At 41.8% G+C, this 18,906-nt stretch overlaps 1 protein-coding gene across 1 annotated transcript in view; it reads left to right on the forward strand.

Moving 5' to 3' along the window:
* LOC128878034 (potassium voltage-gated channel protein Shaw-like) overlaps positions 1-18,160 on the forward strand; it is a 31,075-nt gene extending 12,915 nt beyond the window's left edge. The window contains exons 3-5 of the mRNA XM_054125820.1: positions 4,424-4,618; positions 7,493-8,534; positions 9,540-18,160. Coding sequence (XP_053981795.1) covers positions 4,424-4,618; positions 7,493-8,534; positions 9,540-9,604 — 1,302 coding nt within the window. The 3' untranslated portion in view covers positions 9,605-18,160. The remainder of the gene's footprint in view (positions 1-4,423; positions 4,619-7,492; positions 8,535-9,539) is intronic.
* Positions 18,161-18,906: the final 746 nt, after the last annotated feature.

Here is an 18,906-nt window from a genome sequence, read left to right on the forward strand (position 1 = left end):
GAGAACAGGCCGAATAAATTGCGTTCTTTTTTTCCTTCGTCTCACCATTAAGATGCGAAAACTGCGAAACAAAATCGAGTAAGAAGTCGATTATCATAGCCCAATAATTTTCTTCATTTTCCTTGGAAATGGAAGGAAGAAACGTAACCCGACTTGGAACATCGATTCTTTTCTAATGTCCTGGAAATAGTAAGGCCAGTCGTTTTTGTCCGAGGTAAATCTTTTTTCACCGATGAAAGGCACTCTTCTCCGTTTCATTCACCACCTTATGTGTCTCCCGGAAAAAGCGAGACTATCCTTTATGTGCTTCTTCGTCGCTTGTCGTTTCCTTTGAGGCTCTATTCTTTCAATGCGTTCCGATCTTTGTTGAATTCGTTATACATTGTCGAGAGTACGTGTAACCGAGAATTTTTCAGCGATGCTCTTCTTAGAAACGGAGGACTGCTTGCGAAGATTTTATTCCGTACCTTGGGCCTATATACACGACAATAATATTTTATTCGATACTAATACGATATAATAATCTTTTCTAATTTTATGTCTAACCCTGACGAGGAACATGTGGCCAGCGTAAAATAAATATCCCAACCAAAGATGCACTAAGTTATATCAGATTCGCTGCTATAATTAATCACTTGACGATCGATCGCTTCATCACCTGTCTAGTAATCACTGATTCGATGAATTCTCATCAGCATGCTTGCATTATTCCGCGATACTTTGAATATCGATCGATGCAGTATCGTTATTTAATAATGGAAATTCGAAGACAATCCTTCGAAATTTGTTGAAATTTATTAGATATCCATCTTTCTATTCTCTAGTGAATTGACGACGAAAGAGTCTCATAGCTATCTCTAGTAATTCCCGAGAAAGCAGCTTGTAAAAGCTCACGTGGGTTCCCACTGTGTATAATTTTACGGCTCAGCCTTACGGCACATTTACTTTGTAAAATGTAAAATAACAGAACCAGAGAATTATACGTGTACAAGGGTGACCCACTTAACATTACCATTTCGAATACTTCTTTTATTACACTTTACATTAAAATGAAGTTTAGACAAAAAAAAAATTGAAACAAGTTTCGAAGAGGAAAATTGTTCCACGAGATAAAAACTTAATCTCGCGCATATATTACGAAATGTCAAGGGAAGCTTTTACGAAAAACATTCGTAGTCATGTTCCATGACGGATATTATAGTGAAAATTGCGAGGAATTCGAGATGGAGAGATATTTTAGGTGGCGTAATATTTTTCGGAAATATTTTGCACGAGGTAATACGATATTTTTCTAAAATTGATTGAGTTTCGGTTACACGGAATGTATCGTATCCGAGAAAAATCTCATTTGTATTCTACCTTCGTTTGATACTCGAGAGCATTTTTTATTCCATCCCGTACGATGAACGAATCTCGATTTTATACTCCTCCGGCATCTATCTTGACCCATTTCAAATCCAGGATCAAGTGAAAGACTGAAACAGGGTCATTTGCAATGTCGACCGTGTTCGATCCCAAAGAAGAAAAGGAGATGAGGAATTTATGTTAGGGGTTCCGTGGAACGAAGGGTCGTCTGCGAAGGACACCCTCAGATTTTGATTAAACACCATTGATTTGTAGCGGGGAATGTAGATAAATTGCAAGAGCACGTCTCGTCTGGCGTTGGTGTTTTATTGAAATTTATGTGGCTATTTATTTCTCGCGAAATAAATAGTTCTTTTACGAGAAACAATAGAAAAGCCTCTTGAAGATATCGAGCCACCGAAGCAGAGAATTGTTAATGAAAAGCGGCAAAGGTCAGGTTTCAGGAGGTTGATATTTAATAATCCTCCGAAAAAGTCGTCGATTTATCGACTGTCAAATGAACAAAGTAAGAATAACGATTTTAAACAATCAATCAGTCTCTTCTTTTGGGTGGACAAGAAAGATCCTCGCGAGTGAGTTAATCGCGTGTTTCCATTGCTCTTAAATATTTAAAAATCTAATCTTCTCGGTTAGGCGAACGTGATATGATGCTTTAAGGGGATAGCACAAAAGAGCTTACGTCACCCTTGGCGTAACCCGATTTCTCAAAGGCGATTATAATTAAATCGTGTACATACGCAGTGAGCGCGCACCAGACTTAAATTGTTCAGCGACAAATCGAAATACAAACAGTCAACGAAGAACGATCTCGAGATAAACGCACCTCGCATTTTCTATCGTTCGTGTAAGTTCAGTTTTCAAAAGTCGCGTGTTCGTAAATGGACGATTCGCAGGGTCTTTCGAGGAACGCTTTCATTGGAAATGTTTCAGAATGATTGCCTTCGCGATCACGCCCGTTATATCGCGTTTCTAATTGGGGTCGTGCATGTACTTCACGGTTTCCGGTTCTGATATATCGCATTCGCCAAAATCCAGTAACGACAAGCCTGCAGCAATATTCAAATGCACCACGCCGCAATGGTAGCATACCATTCCACGGGACTCCGATATATTGTACATTATCCAAATTGTCAATCGGCGTTCAATTAGCTTCAAAGTATGGCACAGACTTGAAATTATCCGCGGAATTGCGCGGTCTTGCGACCCTCGTTCTTTCTAACCGTCTCAGGTCGTTTCAACGAACAACGTAACAACAAATTACAGTAATTTTTCACAGACATTCAGCGACATAGTATCAAACTTTTCATACTTTGTACTTCCCGTCTGTCCTTAATTTTTTCTTGTAGACTTTTGCCGTATCAGCTGCCGTAAGCATAGAAGTTGCACGCTGGAAATAAACGAGGACGCATAATTTTCATTTTAAGACAAGTTACAAAGTTTCTGTGCGTGATTCTTCGGCGGAAGTTGTTAAGCGATTTAAACGAGCCGTTGAGGATTTAATATCCCCTAAAATCGATGGATTGCAAGCTCGGGAAATGCCTACTTTATTTCAAACTTCCTGCATGCTGTTTCGCTAACGAACGCCGAGATTATGAAATATTCATGTCGGGTTAAATTGTTGGTGCAACTATGCCGAAATCGTTTTACGATACTTCGTTTTCGATTCGTCCATTTAAAAGTGATCGAATTAGTTGCTGGAATGGTCAAATATTCCATGAAAAGTTGATTTATTCTGGATGAAGATTGAAACGTCGAAGTCTCGATTCCGAACAGCTGGGAAGGACAAGTCCGAATTCCCATTAGCATCGGCGAAAATCGATTAGTCTGGGAAACGAAAACGAATTTTCCAGTAATTAGTATTAATCGTGAGACGAAGGTGTGAACCCCGCGAGGGACAGTTCGTTGAATGACGCGATGAAATCCACCTTGTGTACTTGGAAACTCGATAGCCTTTGTTTGCAATCGGAATTCATTTCCTTCCGTTCATTTGCTCGGCCTGATTCGACGGTAATTTATTTATTATCAGTAACAGGATCGTGGACCGATCGTGTCGCACTTCAAGTGAAAAATGACGCTGCTTTCCTGGATAATCATCGAAAGTTGAATCGCGTTGCTCGTTATACAGTGCCATAAGCATTTGCGTGCCACTTTTGTTCCTCTTTTATGGAAACGACCGATATTAGCGTACTTTGATTCTTGAAACCGCACGAGGATTAAAGAAATCTTTGGTCTTCGTGTTCTCTGTGGATACTTTATTACTTATTTCGATCGTGACCTAATCGAATGCAAACGAAGTAGACGCTTCGACCTCACATTTTCTATCGAGAGTCTGACGGAAATCTACCTCGATAAATGAATAGTAGAAGCTGACATTTTTCGTTATTAATAAATAAACGGTTGCATGCCTTTGCCCGATTTAATTGGAAACTGGATGAATTGCAAGGAACTTCGATGTGAGGGCGGACGGTAAATAATGCCTGTGATGTTGGCGCCGGTTTCGAAGCTGTTCTGCGCTACTAAAATTTTTATCAAAACATTCCTCCGTTGTTAAAGTTAAATAAAGACAAAATATAAGAGCGTTTTCATGTCAAAGAAACAATTTATTTGCTCTAAAATATTCCTTTTCCGTGAATCTAGAAATAATATTAAAATTACATGTGCTAAACGAAAGCGCGAAAAATTGTGACAATTCGCAGCGAGCTTCGAAACCAGCAATTAGAACTAGTCGATACCTAAAGTCGCTAGATGCACAAAGTTTAATCAACGATTCGACCAACGCGTTTCTTGTATATTGCAATAAAATAGCGCATCCCTTCTGACTAAATGGCGGTCGTTAAAGGTCGGTTCACGTGTATCTAACGACGTTAGTCGTATCCGAAATGGGAATGACGTATTTGTTCCATATGTGGAGACTCACGTACGCTTTGCACGCGCTTTATCTGTCCCGAGGAAAGCACAAACAAAAAAAGCACCCTCGAGAGAGCGAGAGACTTTCGCAGGTACGAATAACGATCGTTGTTGCATCACCCCTCTCTTCCACCCCGACCCGCTCTTCTAGCATCGGGACACGCAGGAAACGCTGACAGTCCTCGACAGGTTGGACCTCGATACCGAGAGGCCGACCGAAGAGGAACTGGCGAGGAAGTTCGGTTTCGAGGATGCGTATTTCGCCGGCACGCTGACGTGGTGGCAGAAGGTCAAGCCCCAGATGTGGTCGCTGTTCGATGAACCCTACTCCTCTTTGGCAGCTAAGGTTTGTATGCTTTACGGCTATTCCGAAGCGAACACGAACGGTTCAGGTGTTGAGCGGTGCCAGGACAGCCATAGACTATTTCGAGCCTTCCATCGTAACGGAACCAACTTCTTCCGACCCTTCCTAGCTAATATTGTCTAACGTCGTATCCTCGAGGATGGTGATGCGTGACATGCTCAGTCCAAGACCCTTCGACCTTTCTTGATTGATAAGAGTCGAGGGGTTGCGATAGGGTGACCCTAAGTTTCTACAATTTACATTGATTGTAATTCTATTACACGAAAATCTTGCGTTTCAAGTCACGGGTTCGTTCGACACGTCGCGATCAAATTGATTTGACCCTACTAATATCGTAACAAATACTTGATCCTATCAATTGAGGTTAATCTCTGGTGTGGATATTAATTACCGCGTACGTTCAGTTTGATAATTAATCTGGATATTACTCAGACTAATTTCATTATTCATGTTTAACCGTTAGCATTGAATTTCGATGTAAATATATGGGAAGTACGCGGACAAAACATAAATCCGTTGAAAACAAAACATAAACGTTGTCATATATCATTTAATTATTTATTTAATATTCTAACGTTCGATACTAACACGTTGATCGCGATGTCACCCATGTATGGGTGACGGTGGTTTTCACTGAAGAACTAAAAAAATTAATTCTAAAAGCCAAAGAAAATTAATCGAATGAAATTCTTGAAATTCGATAAAGTTACAAATATAAATATCGCGATAAATGTTTGATTATGTAGTTTCCAATAGTCAGCAAATAAAATTTAATCACAGCAGGCACTTTTAAGAGTATTAGCGTGGCAGCTAACGTGTCAAAGGTACAATATAAAAATGACTGCTGTTGGACTCGAGACAGGATTCGTTCTTGCGATTGGGAATAACGTAATCAATTAAAGGAAGCTTTTCTGAAGCGTCCACGGTAAAAAGAACTTTTCATTTATTTGTGGTTCGTCGATTGTGACAAAGAAGTGGATCAAACTGTAAAACGCCGACTGTCGTACGTGCACGGCTGTCGAAACGACACAACTCCGTTGTAAACAAGTTTATGTTCGATGAAAAAGTTGTGCTCGATAACAACTTCACGCGAGCCATTTCAGTATCCAATGAACGACGCACAGCGCTCGAGAAGTGAAATTTGCTCGCGTTTGACGTAAGTGAAATCGTAAAAGCGATGCTCGATTTTGTTTTTACGGAGAAGAAGACAATAATAGCATCAATTATATATAGAAATATAGTTTCAATCTACATATTTGTAACGGAGAGATTTAATTTCAAATTCAACTTTCCACCTTATTTTATACGTGGCCGCTTTACGACCTTACTTTGTTTTAATTTGTTTTCGACACCAACTTTCGAGTTTGGAAACTTTGCCGCGATATATAAGAAAAATGATGTTGTACTCCACAACTAATATCGGATACAATGTAAACCTAACATTCCGCAAGTAGGATAAGTATTTTTAGCCATGACAATCAATATAAAAAGATAAGTGACATTAGAGGCGAACGAATTATACGAACTGTACGTATTATTCAAATTTTCCTTACGCTTCTCCAAATCTAAGGATTTCTTTTCCGCGGGGTGCTTCTTATATGTGTCATTCGTCTGATAAAAAGTGTCTCTAAGTTGAAGATAACAAGCTTTGTATGTTTTTCCTCGTAAAGGATATATTCTCGTATAACGCCGTTTCTCTCCGAAGAGTTAATAAAGGCAGTATCGAATTGCTGTCACTTATAAAGCCCTCCCGCGCGTCTTCTATCACTTCCTTTTATATATTGGCAGTTAGGACCTTTGAATATAGCCAACAAAAATTATATTTTTGACGCATTAAGATATCGATCCTGATGTTATTCTATGCAAATTGTTACAATAGGGAAATCGTTAAAATGTTCGAACGTTTTTACGAAATTTCTAACATCTCTTACATCGTAACATGTAACTTTGAAGTATACTTTGAGTCACGCGAACATCCAAGTATGAACTCCGTGACGGTTAACTTCCGCTAGCGTTTCTAAAAACCAAATTTTTAGATCTGGCAAGCTTATATCTTATTGGGCACCGTGCCATAATAGGTTCTATTATCTAGTCGCGTTGCGACACCGTAAGAAAAGGACTCGCTCGAGGAAAGCCAGTTTTTGAAGAAAATCAATTCGTAGAGATAACGACGGAGGGATCACGTGGCGTAACGTAACTTTTAACGTTATTACAAAGCCAGATCCACGCTGAATTTGCGGTAATGGGATTCATCTTCTAACCCAGCAAACTGTCGACAGAATTCTCGCGTCACCGACGATGATACCCTTGACAACGTCAGTTTTACGGTCCAGCGCTACTTCCCCCGAGATTTTATGGCCCGTTCGGACTTTTTGAAACTTAGGCACATCCTGACCGGCATAAAGAAGCACGGCTTCTAAACTGCGCCACCGCGTTAAGAGGCTTCCCGTGAACAAGTCGGGGAATTTAAACGCGACTTAAAAGTTTCCGGAATCGCGAAGAAGCAGCAAAGAAAAATTTGCGTAAATTTTTGTACGGTCGGGAAATATATAACGATATACAATACCGCTTCTCGATAGTTTGTCTCTATTACTCTCGCCAGTGCAGGCTCATAATTTGACTTTCTAAAAATGTTCCGCAGGTGGTCAGCATGGTCTAAACGAGACTTAGAAGTTTAGGGAAACGCGAAGACGAAGCAGTACGCGAACAAAAATGTGTATCAGTTTGAGGACGGTCAAGAAACTTGTAATAACAATATGGAATCCCACTTCTCGATCAGAGTAGATCGAGTTACCTTATCCCTGTTACTCTCGTCACCGCACGTTCATAATTTAATTTTCTAAAACTGTTCGCCAGGTGATCAGCATAGTCTCGGTCCTCTTCATCTGCATCTCGATCTTGTCGTTCTGCCTGAAGACGCATCCGGACATGCGAGTGCCGGTGATCGTGAACCGGACGGTGAACAAAGGGAACGAGACCTCGTGGACGGTGGACAAAACGCACACGAACGCTCACGACGTCTTTTTCTACATCGAGTGCATGTGCAACGCCTGGTTTACATTCGAGTTCCTAATACGGATTACCGCGAGCCCGAATCGCTGCGTGTTCATCAAGAGCTCGGTGAACCTGATCGACATGGTGGCAACGATGAGCTTCTATCTCGATCTGGCGCTGCAACGTTTCGCCTCCCATCTGGAGAACGCGGACATCCTCGAGTTCTTGAGCATCATACGTATAATGAGACTGTTCAAGCTGACACGTCACTCCTCCGGCCTGAAGATCCTGATACAGACTTTCCGCGCCTCCGCGAAGGAGCTCACGCTCTTAGTTTTCTTTCTGGTCCTTGGAATCGTGATCTTCGCGAGTCTGGTATACTACGCGGAACGCACCCAGTACAATCCGAAGAACGATTTCAAGAGCATACCGTTGGGCCTGTGGTGGGCCCTAGTAACGATGACCACCGTCGGCTACGGGGACATGGTGCCGAAGACCTACATCGGAATGTTCGTTGGCGCGCTCTGCGCTCTAGCCGGTGTATTAACGATCGCCCTGCCCGTGCCCGTGATCGTCAGCAACTTTGCGATGTATTACAGTCACACGCAGGCGCGAGCCAAGCTACCGAAGAAGAGACGCCGCGTACTTCCGGTCGAGCAGCCAAGAGTGAGAGCTCCAGGCGCTCCGCCAGGAATGCCGGGAGTGCCAGGGACTGCGGGCCCACCGGGTTGCGCTCCTCAACACATGCCACCGGGTGGACCTTTATCCGGGACCGGTGCTCTGGCTCCTGGCCTTGGACAGACGCCTGGAGTTGGCTGCCCTGGAGGTCAAGGGCCCCAGAACAGACGGATGAACGCCATCAAGACCAATCATCCCAAGGATGTTTCGTTCGCCACGAAAACAGGTAAGTCCTCGACGATCAACTATTAGATTGTTGCATACGAAATCTCTTATTATTCGATCCCGGTAAGTTGTCTTCACTTTGCTACGGCATTATGCTGCTAGATGCTACTTGTGATTCGTAAATTCGAAGAGTGTAATTTGTTACTTTCAAAAAATGCACTGACTCTGTTGCTGCTTATTATTTTATGGATACAGTTAATTTATCCAAGAAATACAGATGTTTAAATCTCTTCTACAAAATCGGACATTTCACGTGCAGCAACCTGATATTATCTACCCTTGACAGACGTTGATAGCAAAACGAGGATCGGTTGTCTTCGCTCGTTGGTCCTCCTTCGACATCCGAGGCTAAGTACTCGTCGAATACTAGTAAGGGAACTCGAGTGATTTCTTATGCTCGCGTAAACTCCATTTAGATGTTCGTCGTCATTTTGTCGTGATCACGATGAATTCAGAATAACCCAATCGAAATCTGGCGATGTGTGATTTCGCATGATACGTCGGCAGATCGAACCGTTCTATCGCGTGACCAACGTTGGTCGTTTTCCGTCTAGCGCTGACTTCGGCCGATCGAGTTGGTTCGCTGTAAAACTCGGTTATTATCCGATTACCTGACAACGGCTGATAGCAGATAATAACTTCTACATCCCATCAAACGGACGGTAAACTTTTCCGTGTCCCAGTTTTAGCTGCGTTACTAAAACTTCATCCCTATTAATCCATCGTGTTTATCGTATATTTGCTATTCTCGCCACTCCGCCAGGCAGTGTAGTAAATTCGTCGATATTCGGTGCTTCGAGAGCTAACAAGACGAGTCAGGGTACACCTTGTTCTGAACATTTACATCAAGAGCACACCAATTATCGTTCTCGGAGGAAACTCGCTAGGAAATGGGGAACCGGTAACCGTTCGCAACGTGTGCCAATTTAGTAGTAATTGTCACCCGAGCGCAAAAAAGTCTTTAGTGTCTTTGTTTTTCCTTTTCTTCTTGTACGGTGGGTTCCAGAGGAGGACCGGAGGAACTCTAACCTACGCACTAACGGGACCAAGACAGCCGGAGGTTTGGGTTAAAGCTGGTACCAAGGCTACTCGCCACTGCCGAGGTGCACTCGACCAGGGCGTTGGGATGACCGAGTCGTGAGAGGAAAGAGCAAGCGATCGAGCCGGGGGAAGGAGGGAAAATATCGCCGGAGAAGTGAGCTCAAGACGGGTATCAAGATTGCACGGTCTATAAGGGAATATTAGATCGCTACGGACGAAATGTCGGATTTTTACTGCGACGAATTGCGACGCTTTTTACGATGACGCTGTGTGAATTATTAGAACCGCTCTATCTTCTATCTTTCTTCTACTTTCCGGACGGGAGACGGGCTAGCCGAAGTCGGGACTAACCAGAATCGTATTCGAACGAGACCTCTGCTTAACACGTTGGCTGCCGCGCTAATACTCTTGAAAATGTTTACTGCGATTCAATTTTGTTCGCAGCCTATTGGAAACTATTAAGGGAACCGAAAATTTAATCAACAAAATAATTTCCATCATTTTCTAACACTTTTTGTCAGCGTAAAGGCAATTGTTCGATTCCCTTTTTAAGAAAAGATTTTCCCTGGGATCAACGTGTTAACAATTTATTCGCTTTTAGACGCTTTTGTTCCTGTAAATATCGTGGTAAAATAGAAATATTATAGCATCGATTACCTATTTTAATCGCGATCGTCGATCGTTGCTTCGATTAAAATTTGCCCAGCCCTGGCACGCATAATGAGACGAGACGGTTCACAGATTCCCATGAATAGGGAGCAAATTGCGCGTGAAATTCCCGCAATCTTCCGGAACAAATTGCCATCGCGAGAGCTGAAATGTTTAAAATGAACGCGTAAAAATCTTGGCAGCTTGACCGCTGAGAGCAGAGAAGCGGGCGGCAAATCAGAAACGGATAACGGTGGCAATTAATTGGTGCTTTTAATTAAAACGCGTCCAGCTGCAGCGTACGCCAGTCTCTCGGAAACGAAAAAACTCTCGCGTTGAATCGTCAACAGCCGAAAAATCGAGCGAATCATCGCGCGAAACGTCCGACATTTCGTGCGCACCGATCGAACAATGTTCAGGGATTTCTCGCGGATCCATCGATTCGACTGTACCTACATACTTCTCTTTTTCGCGTCGTACGTTCCTGCAATCGCCCCCCTCCCCCAAAATTCAACATTCCCCGACTTCCTTTCTTTTCTTGCCTCGTCGTTATCATCGCAAACCGAAAACCCGAATGTGTCCGAGTTCATACCGATGCCAGAAGTCGCGTTAAGGGGGTAGTCTGACTAGAAACTTTGAAAATGTCAATTTCCCTTTAGTTTTGTTGCATTTTCCGAAAGTTCTAGGCGCGAACCCAGAACTTTTCGAGGCAACGAATCGGAGTACGCCCTTAAACGAGAGTCTCGAAATTGAGACCAGAGACGGAGCAAAACGTTTATTCGAACGATCCAAGTATTTGTATCAGTTCTCATCCACGAGCGGCAGATGAAAAGTTGTTTATCCTTTATTCGTTATTCGAATGTTGTATTTGGATAGGAGTTTTGCCCATCTCTGGTGGGGACAAACGATAGCTGCGGAGAAGAGTTGGTGCACGGGGAGAGAGTGCAGAGACTCGTTTGAACTGACGGCGAATATTCATCGGCTGTCAGCTCGGAGGCACGGCCGGGTGAAAGCCTCCTCTTCGTCAAAGCCGAATAATTTATGTACCGGAGTGCACAGCTTCGCTGCCAAAAATTTCTGAATGTATCCGGTGAATGTTGCAAGAGGCGCGTAATGAGACTGGCGAATTCTCGCGGAGCTTAAATATTTGCGTTTGGGACGTTGGTAGGAATTTTTATCAGAAGTTCGACGTCATATCGACGAGATTCCCCACCTCTGTCGCTCGCTTTCATGAACAGAATAGAACATCTCCTAAAAAATTTGAAAGTTGTTTCGACGATTGGCTGAAATGAAACGCCCAGCCCAGGAACGATGGGAATTTTCATACCTCGTAATCTCGAGCAATAATGATAACGTCAAAATTTTGTTGCCGACGATTCAGAACACATTTGCAAATCGCACGGATTATTCCACGACCTGCCGTCGACTTTGATATAGAAAATGTATCGAGCTGCTTCGAACAACGTTTCCATGAAAATGGTGCACTCTCAGAAATGGAGCCGATACTTCTTAGAAGTGACTTTGCATTGAGAGGTATGGTTGCGGGATTTATGTCTTCTGAGAGCAACATTCGACCTTTTGTCCCTCGATATAAATATCCAATTCTCCTTCCGCGTTGCACTCCGTTGAAAGGTACGATTCAGACTCTTACGATTAAACATAAATATTAATTTAAAATCGCTCCATCAATCGGATAAAATCGCGTACCGTGAGAGGTAGTACGTCAATCTATAATCATGGAAACGCTTATCAAAGTACGAAAATTAATGAAAATTTAGCAACGTTAATTCGATGATAGTCTATATCGCTAATTGAAATTAATTCAGCTCCTGTCGTGCGCAGGTTAATCTCGAAACAGGAAAACAGTGTACAGATTGGAACGATAAATGATAAATCACTCTTGTTCCAATGGGTACGTGTTGAACAGAAGACCTCGCAAATATAACCAAATTTTTATAGAAAATCGATAACGGTTGAACCTCACCCAAAATTCGAAACGTCATTTCAGCCATTAGAAGCAACTTGCTAAAAAAATATTTGGATTCGTTTTTGTTTACACGTCGCTATGACTCTCATCCCATGCGTAGAAATAAATTAAAATCTGCCGAAGAACAACGCACACAGAATCTCGTTTTCAATGTACAAACGTGATACAAGCGACGGAAGGATGGGGGATCTTCGATGTACACGCACGCATGCACACTTATAACCCTCAAAGTTTACCACGCACATACGCCCACGTACGTGTAAATATTCGGATCAACCGTGATCCAGGTACGAACGATACAGGCAGCTCCGCACCTACCCGTTTCAACTGTTTTTCGAGGGTGTTTTCTATTTATACGATTTTCGCAATCCCTTTCGAAACAAGACGAATATAAAAGTTTGAAGAGGTAATCAAATTATAGATTACTTTTATTAATTTTTCAAGAACAAAAGTCGCATTTGCAGAACGTGTCAAATACATTGGATACACTGCCAATCACGTCAAGCGATCCTGGAAATAAATTAAAACAATTTTTTCAATATTCTTTTACTTTAAATATACGCGTTTCAGCAGCGTTAGAAGGAACAACTTCGACGGGTAATCTTCCTACAGCCCAAAGGTAAACAGTGTTAAACCAAGAAAGTTCAGAAATGTCCTTTGGCAATCATCGTGTTACCGCGGTTCCCGAGTTTGGATAATATTTTCGTACGTCGCTCGCTTTGAATCGAATAAATAGAAAACAGCCTTTACCGTTTAACCCTTAAGGAGCTCAGAAGTCCTGAGTTGTCATATCGATATGACGGCAGCCACGTTTCAGATCGAGATTCCTTTCGAAACCAGTGATATCGTTTCGCGAGTATCCACCTTCAAATTTCACGATACATACGGCTCTTTTGCACATTTAACGCGTGCAAAAAAAAAAAAAAAATTTGATAATTTAAGTAAATCAAATCATTAGCATTCTTCACGAAGAACGATTACGTTCTTTGGAAAAATCATCATCCTAGTCCTCGTAAACGCAGTACATCGCCATTGAATTTTCAGCGAAATTAGGTCATCCACGTAATCGCAAGAATACAAAATTGTAAAATTGATTTAATCCGTCCATCAGATAGTTCATAAATATTACCAGCGGTCTGGTTCTTAAATTTGAAACGAGCAAAATCCAAAGATACCGTGCCACGACGGGGGAACAGAAAATGTTCACGGTGGCATGAGGTGTTCGATAAACAGGAACGATACGGAAACGTCCTAAATATTGATACAGATGAATATAAAAAAGACTAAAAGTATAAGTATAAACTCACGAAGAGCTTGAAAAACTTGTGAACGCCGCGATACGACAATAATTTACTCTTAAAGGAACGTTACTAGTCAACGGTACTGTAAATGCGAAAGAAAGTAGCGAGAACGAGCAGGAAAGGATAACGTAAAACGATATCACTGGTATCAGGGATTTCCCGCAACGAACGAAAAGACGTTATGTAATATCGTTCGTGGTGCGTTCGAGGAACAATGAAACCGAATCCCAGTCGAGGATCGACAATTTCGATGGAAACCACTTACCGCAAGCACGGCCGCATCTAGTCTCCCACCCACACACGTACACGAACACTAATAACCGAATACACTGCAGTTGGTAGATACTTGCCCGTGCTGAAAAATGTTTGCCATTTGCCGTTACCATAAGCCAATGCAAAGCGTGATTTTAATTCAGAAACTGTGTCGATTGGTACTCGATCGATGTATGCTTTACAGTTGCGATTGTCGAGCGGGATTGAGAATTGTATCATTTCGTTATCATCTGCTGCACGAGTACAAGTAGAACGAGTTACTCATCTCCAACCAATCTCAAGTTAAAGTGGGCAGGGTGTGTCTTCGTTGGTTGCCGTCCCGGGGGATTTCTTCTTCCGAGTATTATTAAAGGCAGAGAATCCTTCGTTATTTTAATCGCGGTAATACGCGGCCACGTTCTTTTTCAACGAAATTGCAAAAAGGTCTTGGCACAGAATGAGATATTTATCCTTACCTAACTTGAATTTCATTTAGGCAGGGTATTTCTTGCTTTGCCGAACTTGGTGTCGGACAATTTTGCTTAAATTCGACTTCCTCGCTTTCTTCCCACGGTGCGCGGAATTTTCATCCCCGAGACCAATACACTCTGACTTTTTAACAATTCCATTGCCTTTAGAGTCGAAGATGGCTATCGGCAAATGTAGAGCATACATTGACGCGGGTATCGTCGACAGAAAGTGTGCTTCTCTGCGCGCGTGTAAAGAAACTTTCTCGAGAACTTTGTTACTTTCGCAGGAGATGGGAAGAAAAACGTGTAGCTGGAAAAATTACTCATAAACTTCCAGAAAAGGGAGCACATACACACACATAGACACGTTCACACGACCGTGCGCGCTAGGGCGCCGTACATAGGCACCAGAGGAACCGCAAACTCGATTTGAGGATCGACTGCCGCCCCAGGAGAGCGCACGTACACGGACACAATGGGTACACGTACGCATGTATATATGTATGTATGTATGTATATCGCACGATGCGCACCCTGAATACCAACGGGACCAATCGACAGCCCCCTCTCGTGATCCTCGAATTGCATTTCAAGAAAAATTACACTGTCCTCCGCTGCCTGCCAGAGCCTGCGATCCTCCGCGTCTGTCAACGTACACGTGTACAGCAGGGAGAAAAAGAGAACAATCCTAAATTAGGGGAATTATGCCACCACCGGAGAGTAGAATTCGAACAGCGACGAGACATTTTACCCACGAGGGCTGACTATTACTTTTCAACCCGAAAGCTCTTTTTTTTTCTGCGCAGAGAACGCATGTGTCACCCGTGGACGACAGCGTCCCTTACTATTTCACGTGGCATGGATATACAAGGAGACGATATTATCCAATAAAATATTAGATTCTCAAAATTTGAACTTCTTAAATCGTCGTCGTAAACCTCGCCACGTGGATTTTGTATACCTCGCCCACGAGTGCCTCCTACAGAGGTGGCTTGTCACATTCTTCTCACTCGCGCACAATAGATTCCCTCTGAGGCACAAATGTATATATTTGCACACCAGAGAAGGAGTATCGGGAAGATGGCAAAGCAGGTGGCCGAGAGGAGGACAGAAGGGAGCATAAAAGAGAAACGAGTCAAGCATATCATAGCAGCCAATAGGGTGCACCGATCTCGTGGATCGACGAGAAGAATTGTTTCAGGATTTCAGTAAAATTCAGGGGGCGAACCGGTGACTCGAAAAACGTCACGTGAATTTAAAAGAGCCTTCGGGAATACTCGAGGACAAACGGGGCACAAAACGACAGTAATACAGGGGCACGGTTCTCCTTCAATTTTCATTATTCGCAAATGAAAGACGAGCCGTCGTAGAGGCAACCTTGCAAAGAGTGAAATACATTTTGCGACTTGGAGAAATAGAAATCAGTTTGTACAGGAGTTGGATGATACCTAAAGGGTTAATGAAGAAAATATATAGAACTAAAGTAAAATAGTAGAGAGAACCTCATTTTCGACGTGTCATAATAAAAAAGGACGAAACAGGAGAAAGCTGTTTCACCTTTGATCGATTAGAAATAACAAGAACGGTAAGCTCTCTGATGATATTAAACGAAAACACAAAAGAAAACGTAGAAAACAATGAATAAAAAATTATATTACGAGAGCGAAACTCTACATTGAAAACACTGGAAGAGCTAACTCATCAAAGGTAAAACACGATTGACACAGAATATTGAAACCATGTACGCGATTAATTCACTTTTGTGGATGGAGACAAATTTTGTTCTCATCGCAGACAGTGCGTGTAACATTTAAAGAAATTTTGTACTCGGTGTTGTAATAGCCTTATGTCATGCGAACCGATGATTTATATGTAATTTTTAATTTCAATTTGTACGTACGATTTACAATTTATGCTCGCTTTGTAAAATGGTTATCGTTTAGCGTATGCAACATTTGCAGCTGTGATATTCTATGTTTATCGAAACGATTGTTTGTCAGCTATGTAAGTAAAGTTCATAGATTTTCACGTTTTTATAAAATTCGAATTAATTTCTTGTACAACAGGGTATACAATTAGTGTACATATTAAAGAAAGTTAATAAAAAGAGTAGATGAAAAGAGTAATGAGTAAACTTTTTTATATTCATCTGTTGAAGACGTCAACATAAATGTTCGAAGTAATACAAATTTACGTAACAATGACGTTACAAATCACGTAACAGTCAACGAATGGAAATATACAGTAATAACACCAATAAGGGACTGGATAAATTTGCGAAATAATGATAACGTACGGTAATAAATTTTGCAGCGTTTACTAATTAATTATAATATCAAAATATGGATATACCGAGGTGCAGTTTAAAATATGAATTTTTATTTCCAATGAGGACACACTGCTTTAATATTAATAAACTTCGAGCAATATTGCAACGAAGCCAATTTCAAACTGTAACGACTAAAAGCGTAGAATTGCGAATACCCGCATTTCATGTTTTTATCAAACAGCTACGACGTACACTCGTGGTTTCGTATGAAAAGGTAGGTAACAAAATTGTAGACCTTTTTAAAAATCATATGGCCCATAGAGACCATACACTGCTGCTCAAAAGACCTGGAACAGTCGCTTGTGGAATTGAAAACGTCACGTGTTACGTTGACGGATAAACATTCGTTGAAAACGACATTTGTTCGAAGAGTTTTGACCAGCAGTATGCGTACACGCGGGGAAAGCAAGCAGTCTGACATTGCATGCAAGCAAGCTTTGCGACTACCGATACATTGTTCCATCGACGATGAATAAATCTGCCGGAGGATCGGCAAACACATTCTGCATAGTGAAAGGAATCCAATCGCTGACAATGTGGTCGAGTGTAATTGACAGATCCGTAATTGACAGGATTGTGGAAACGGGCTCGGAGAAACGAATGATGAGATAGAACAGAGAGTAGATGGGAACGTGTGCTAACAAAGTTGTATGCAACTCAAATTATAAATATCACCTGAATTTTTCTTCTTTGATGTATGCAAGCCCTGAATTCACACTTTTCGTTGGTTATGCACCGAACGTGCGACATGAAATATTAGGTTATACGAGAGGAAACCCTTCTAGTGCACAGAACCCCGAGAACACGGTTTAACACTACGTAATAAACGTTGATAACCGTCGTATAGCGTGGATTTTCCACAACATTGTTTCACAGTAGCTTGAGTGGAACTAATGGAGGATTCCCCTTTTGCATAATAAAAGCTCTTCCTCCTAAGCACTGAAAAAGGAAACTGCAGTTATCGACAAAGAGGATTTACTCTCTTTTACAGGTAGTTTGTTTAATCCAGTCTATAAAAAGTATGAAGTAATTTGCATTCGCTTAAATTTTTGTTATAAACTGTACTTTATGAATTTTCATAGAACGAACCTGTCGTACAAACGAAAGAAACGAAGCTGTAAAAATGATACATGTATATAAAATTTCTCCTCGAAAAAGTAAAATCTACGCTGCATAAGTTCCAAAGCGATTGTATTTTTCCTCCGGACTTTTTAAAGCTGTGTGAAAACGCGTGATACGATCGAATTAATAGAGGCCTGTACTTGATAAATATTCATGAACATCTACTACTCTAACAAGTAAGTATTTGATCGATCTGCACGTGTCATAGGTAAAAATTAGCATTTAAATGCTGAAACGTGCTGACACATGTTTCTCGCGGTTCGTGTGTCAGCATTTCACCGCATGCTCGACCGGAGAATATATGCACGAAAGACTTTGCAAATCGAAAAATCGCTGTTACGAATCCGGGAGCAAACTGTCCGGCTCTCCCTTCGTTGTGTAATTTCAGAACGATGATAAGAACATTAATGTTGGCAGAAGGAACATCTACAAAGAGATTCTTTTCCATAGATGCATTTCCTTTCCAATATGTTATTTAAGCCGATATAAAACGTTGTCAACCCTTGTGGTTCGACCGCTTGCTAATAAACATGCAAATATCTTAAATACTTATTATATTTTCCAAGTGACGGAAGACGAAGTATTATCTTAATCACGATGTGACGAGAACGAGAGCACAATTTCACGGGAAAGTGGCATTAATAACACTGGAACGTAATAATAAAAGGAGGAAAAGTGCAAGTCGAGTGGCTCCAGGCCGCTTCGCATTATTCTCCGAAATATTAAATCAATCAGCTCGAAAATTACGATTCGACGCAAGTTGAACGCTCACTCGATGAATCAACAACCGTGCGAGACTGAAGGGTTAAGGGTTGCTATAGGACGATCCAACCCGTACGTCCACGGATCGACGCGACGAGACCTTTCAAAAATCGAAGAAGGCATGTTCACCGTCTAGAGGCTTTCGCGTTTGTCTAGAGGCCCTCGACATATTCCAAAAAAAAAGGGAACTCTGATTTGTATAATACGTGCAATTTTGATACAGAGTGCAGTACTATCGCGACGACGTGGTTATCATTCGTCGAATAGTCTCTACTCAAGAAATTCGTAAAAAAAAAAATCACGAGTCCATCTAGGAGATCCGAGTCAGGAGAAATATCGTTCTCCGTACCAACTCTCTGTACAAAGTAAGAGTGCATACAAATTTCTCAACTATCGTTTCCGTGTAAATTCGAGGCCCAGCTGGCCCGCCCTGTGATAGGGTCCGCAAGAAACCCACCACC

Source organism: Hylaeus volcanicus, chromosome 6 (genome assembly GCF_026283585.1).
Source record: "Hylaeus volcanicus isolate JK05 chromosome 6, UHH_iyHylVolc1.0_haploid, whole genome shotgun sequence".
NCBI classification, from domain to species: Eukaryota; Metazoa; Arthropoda; class Insecta; order Hymenoptera; family Colletidae; genus Hylaeus; species Hylaeus volcanicus.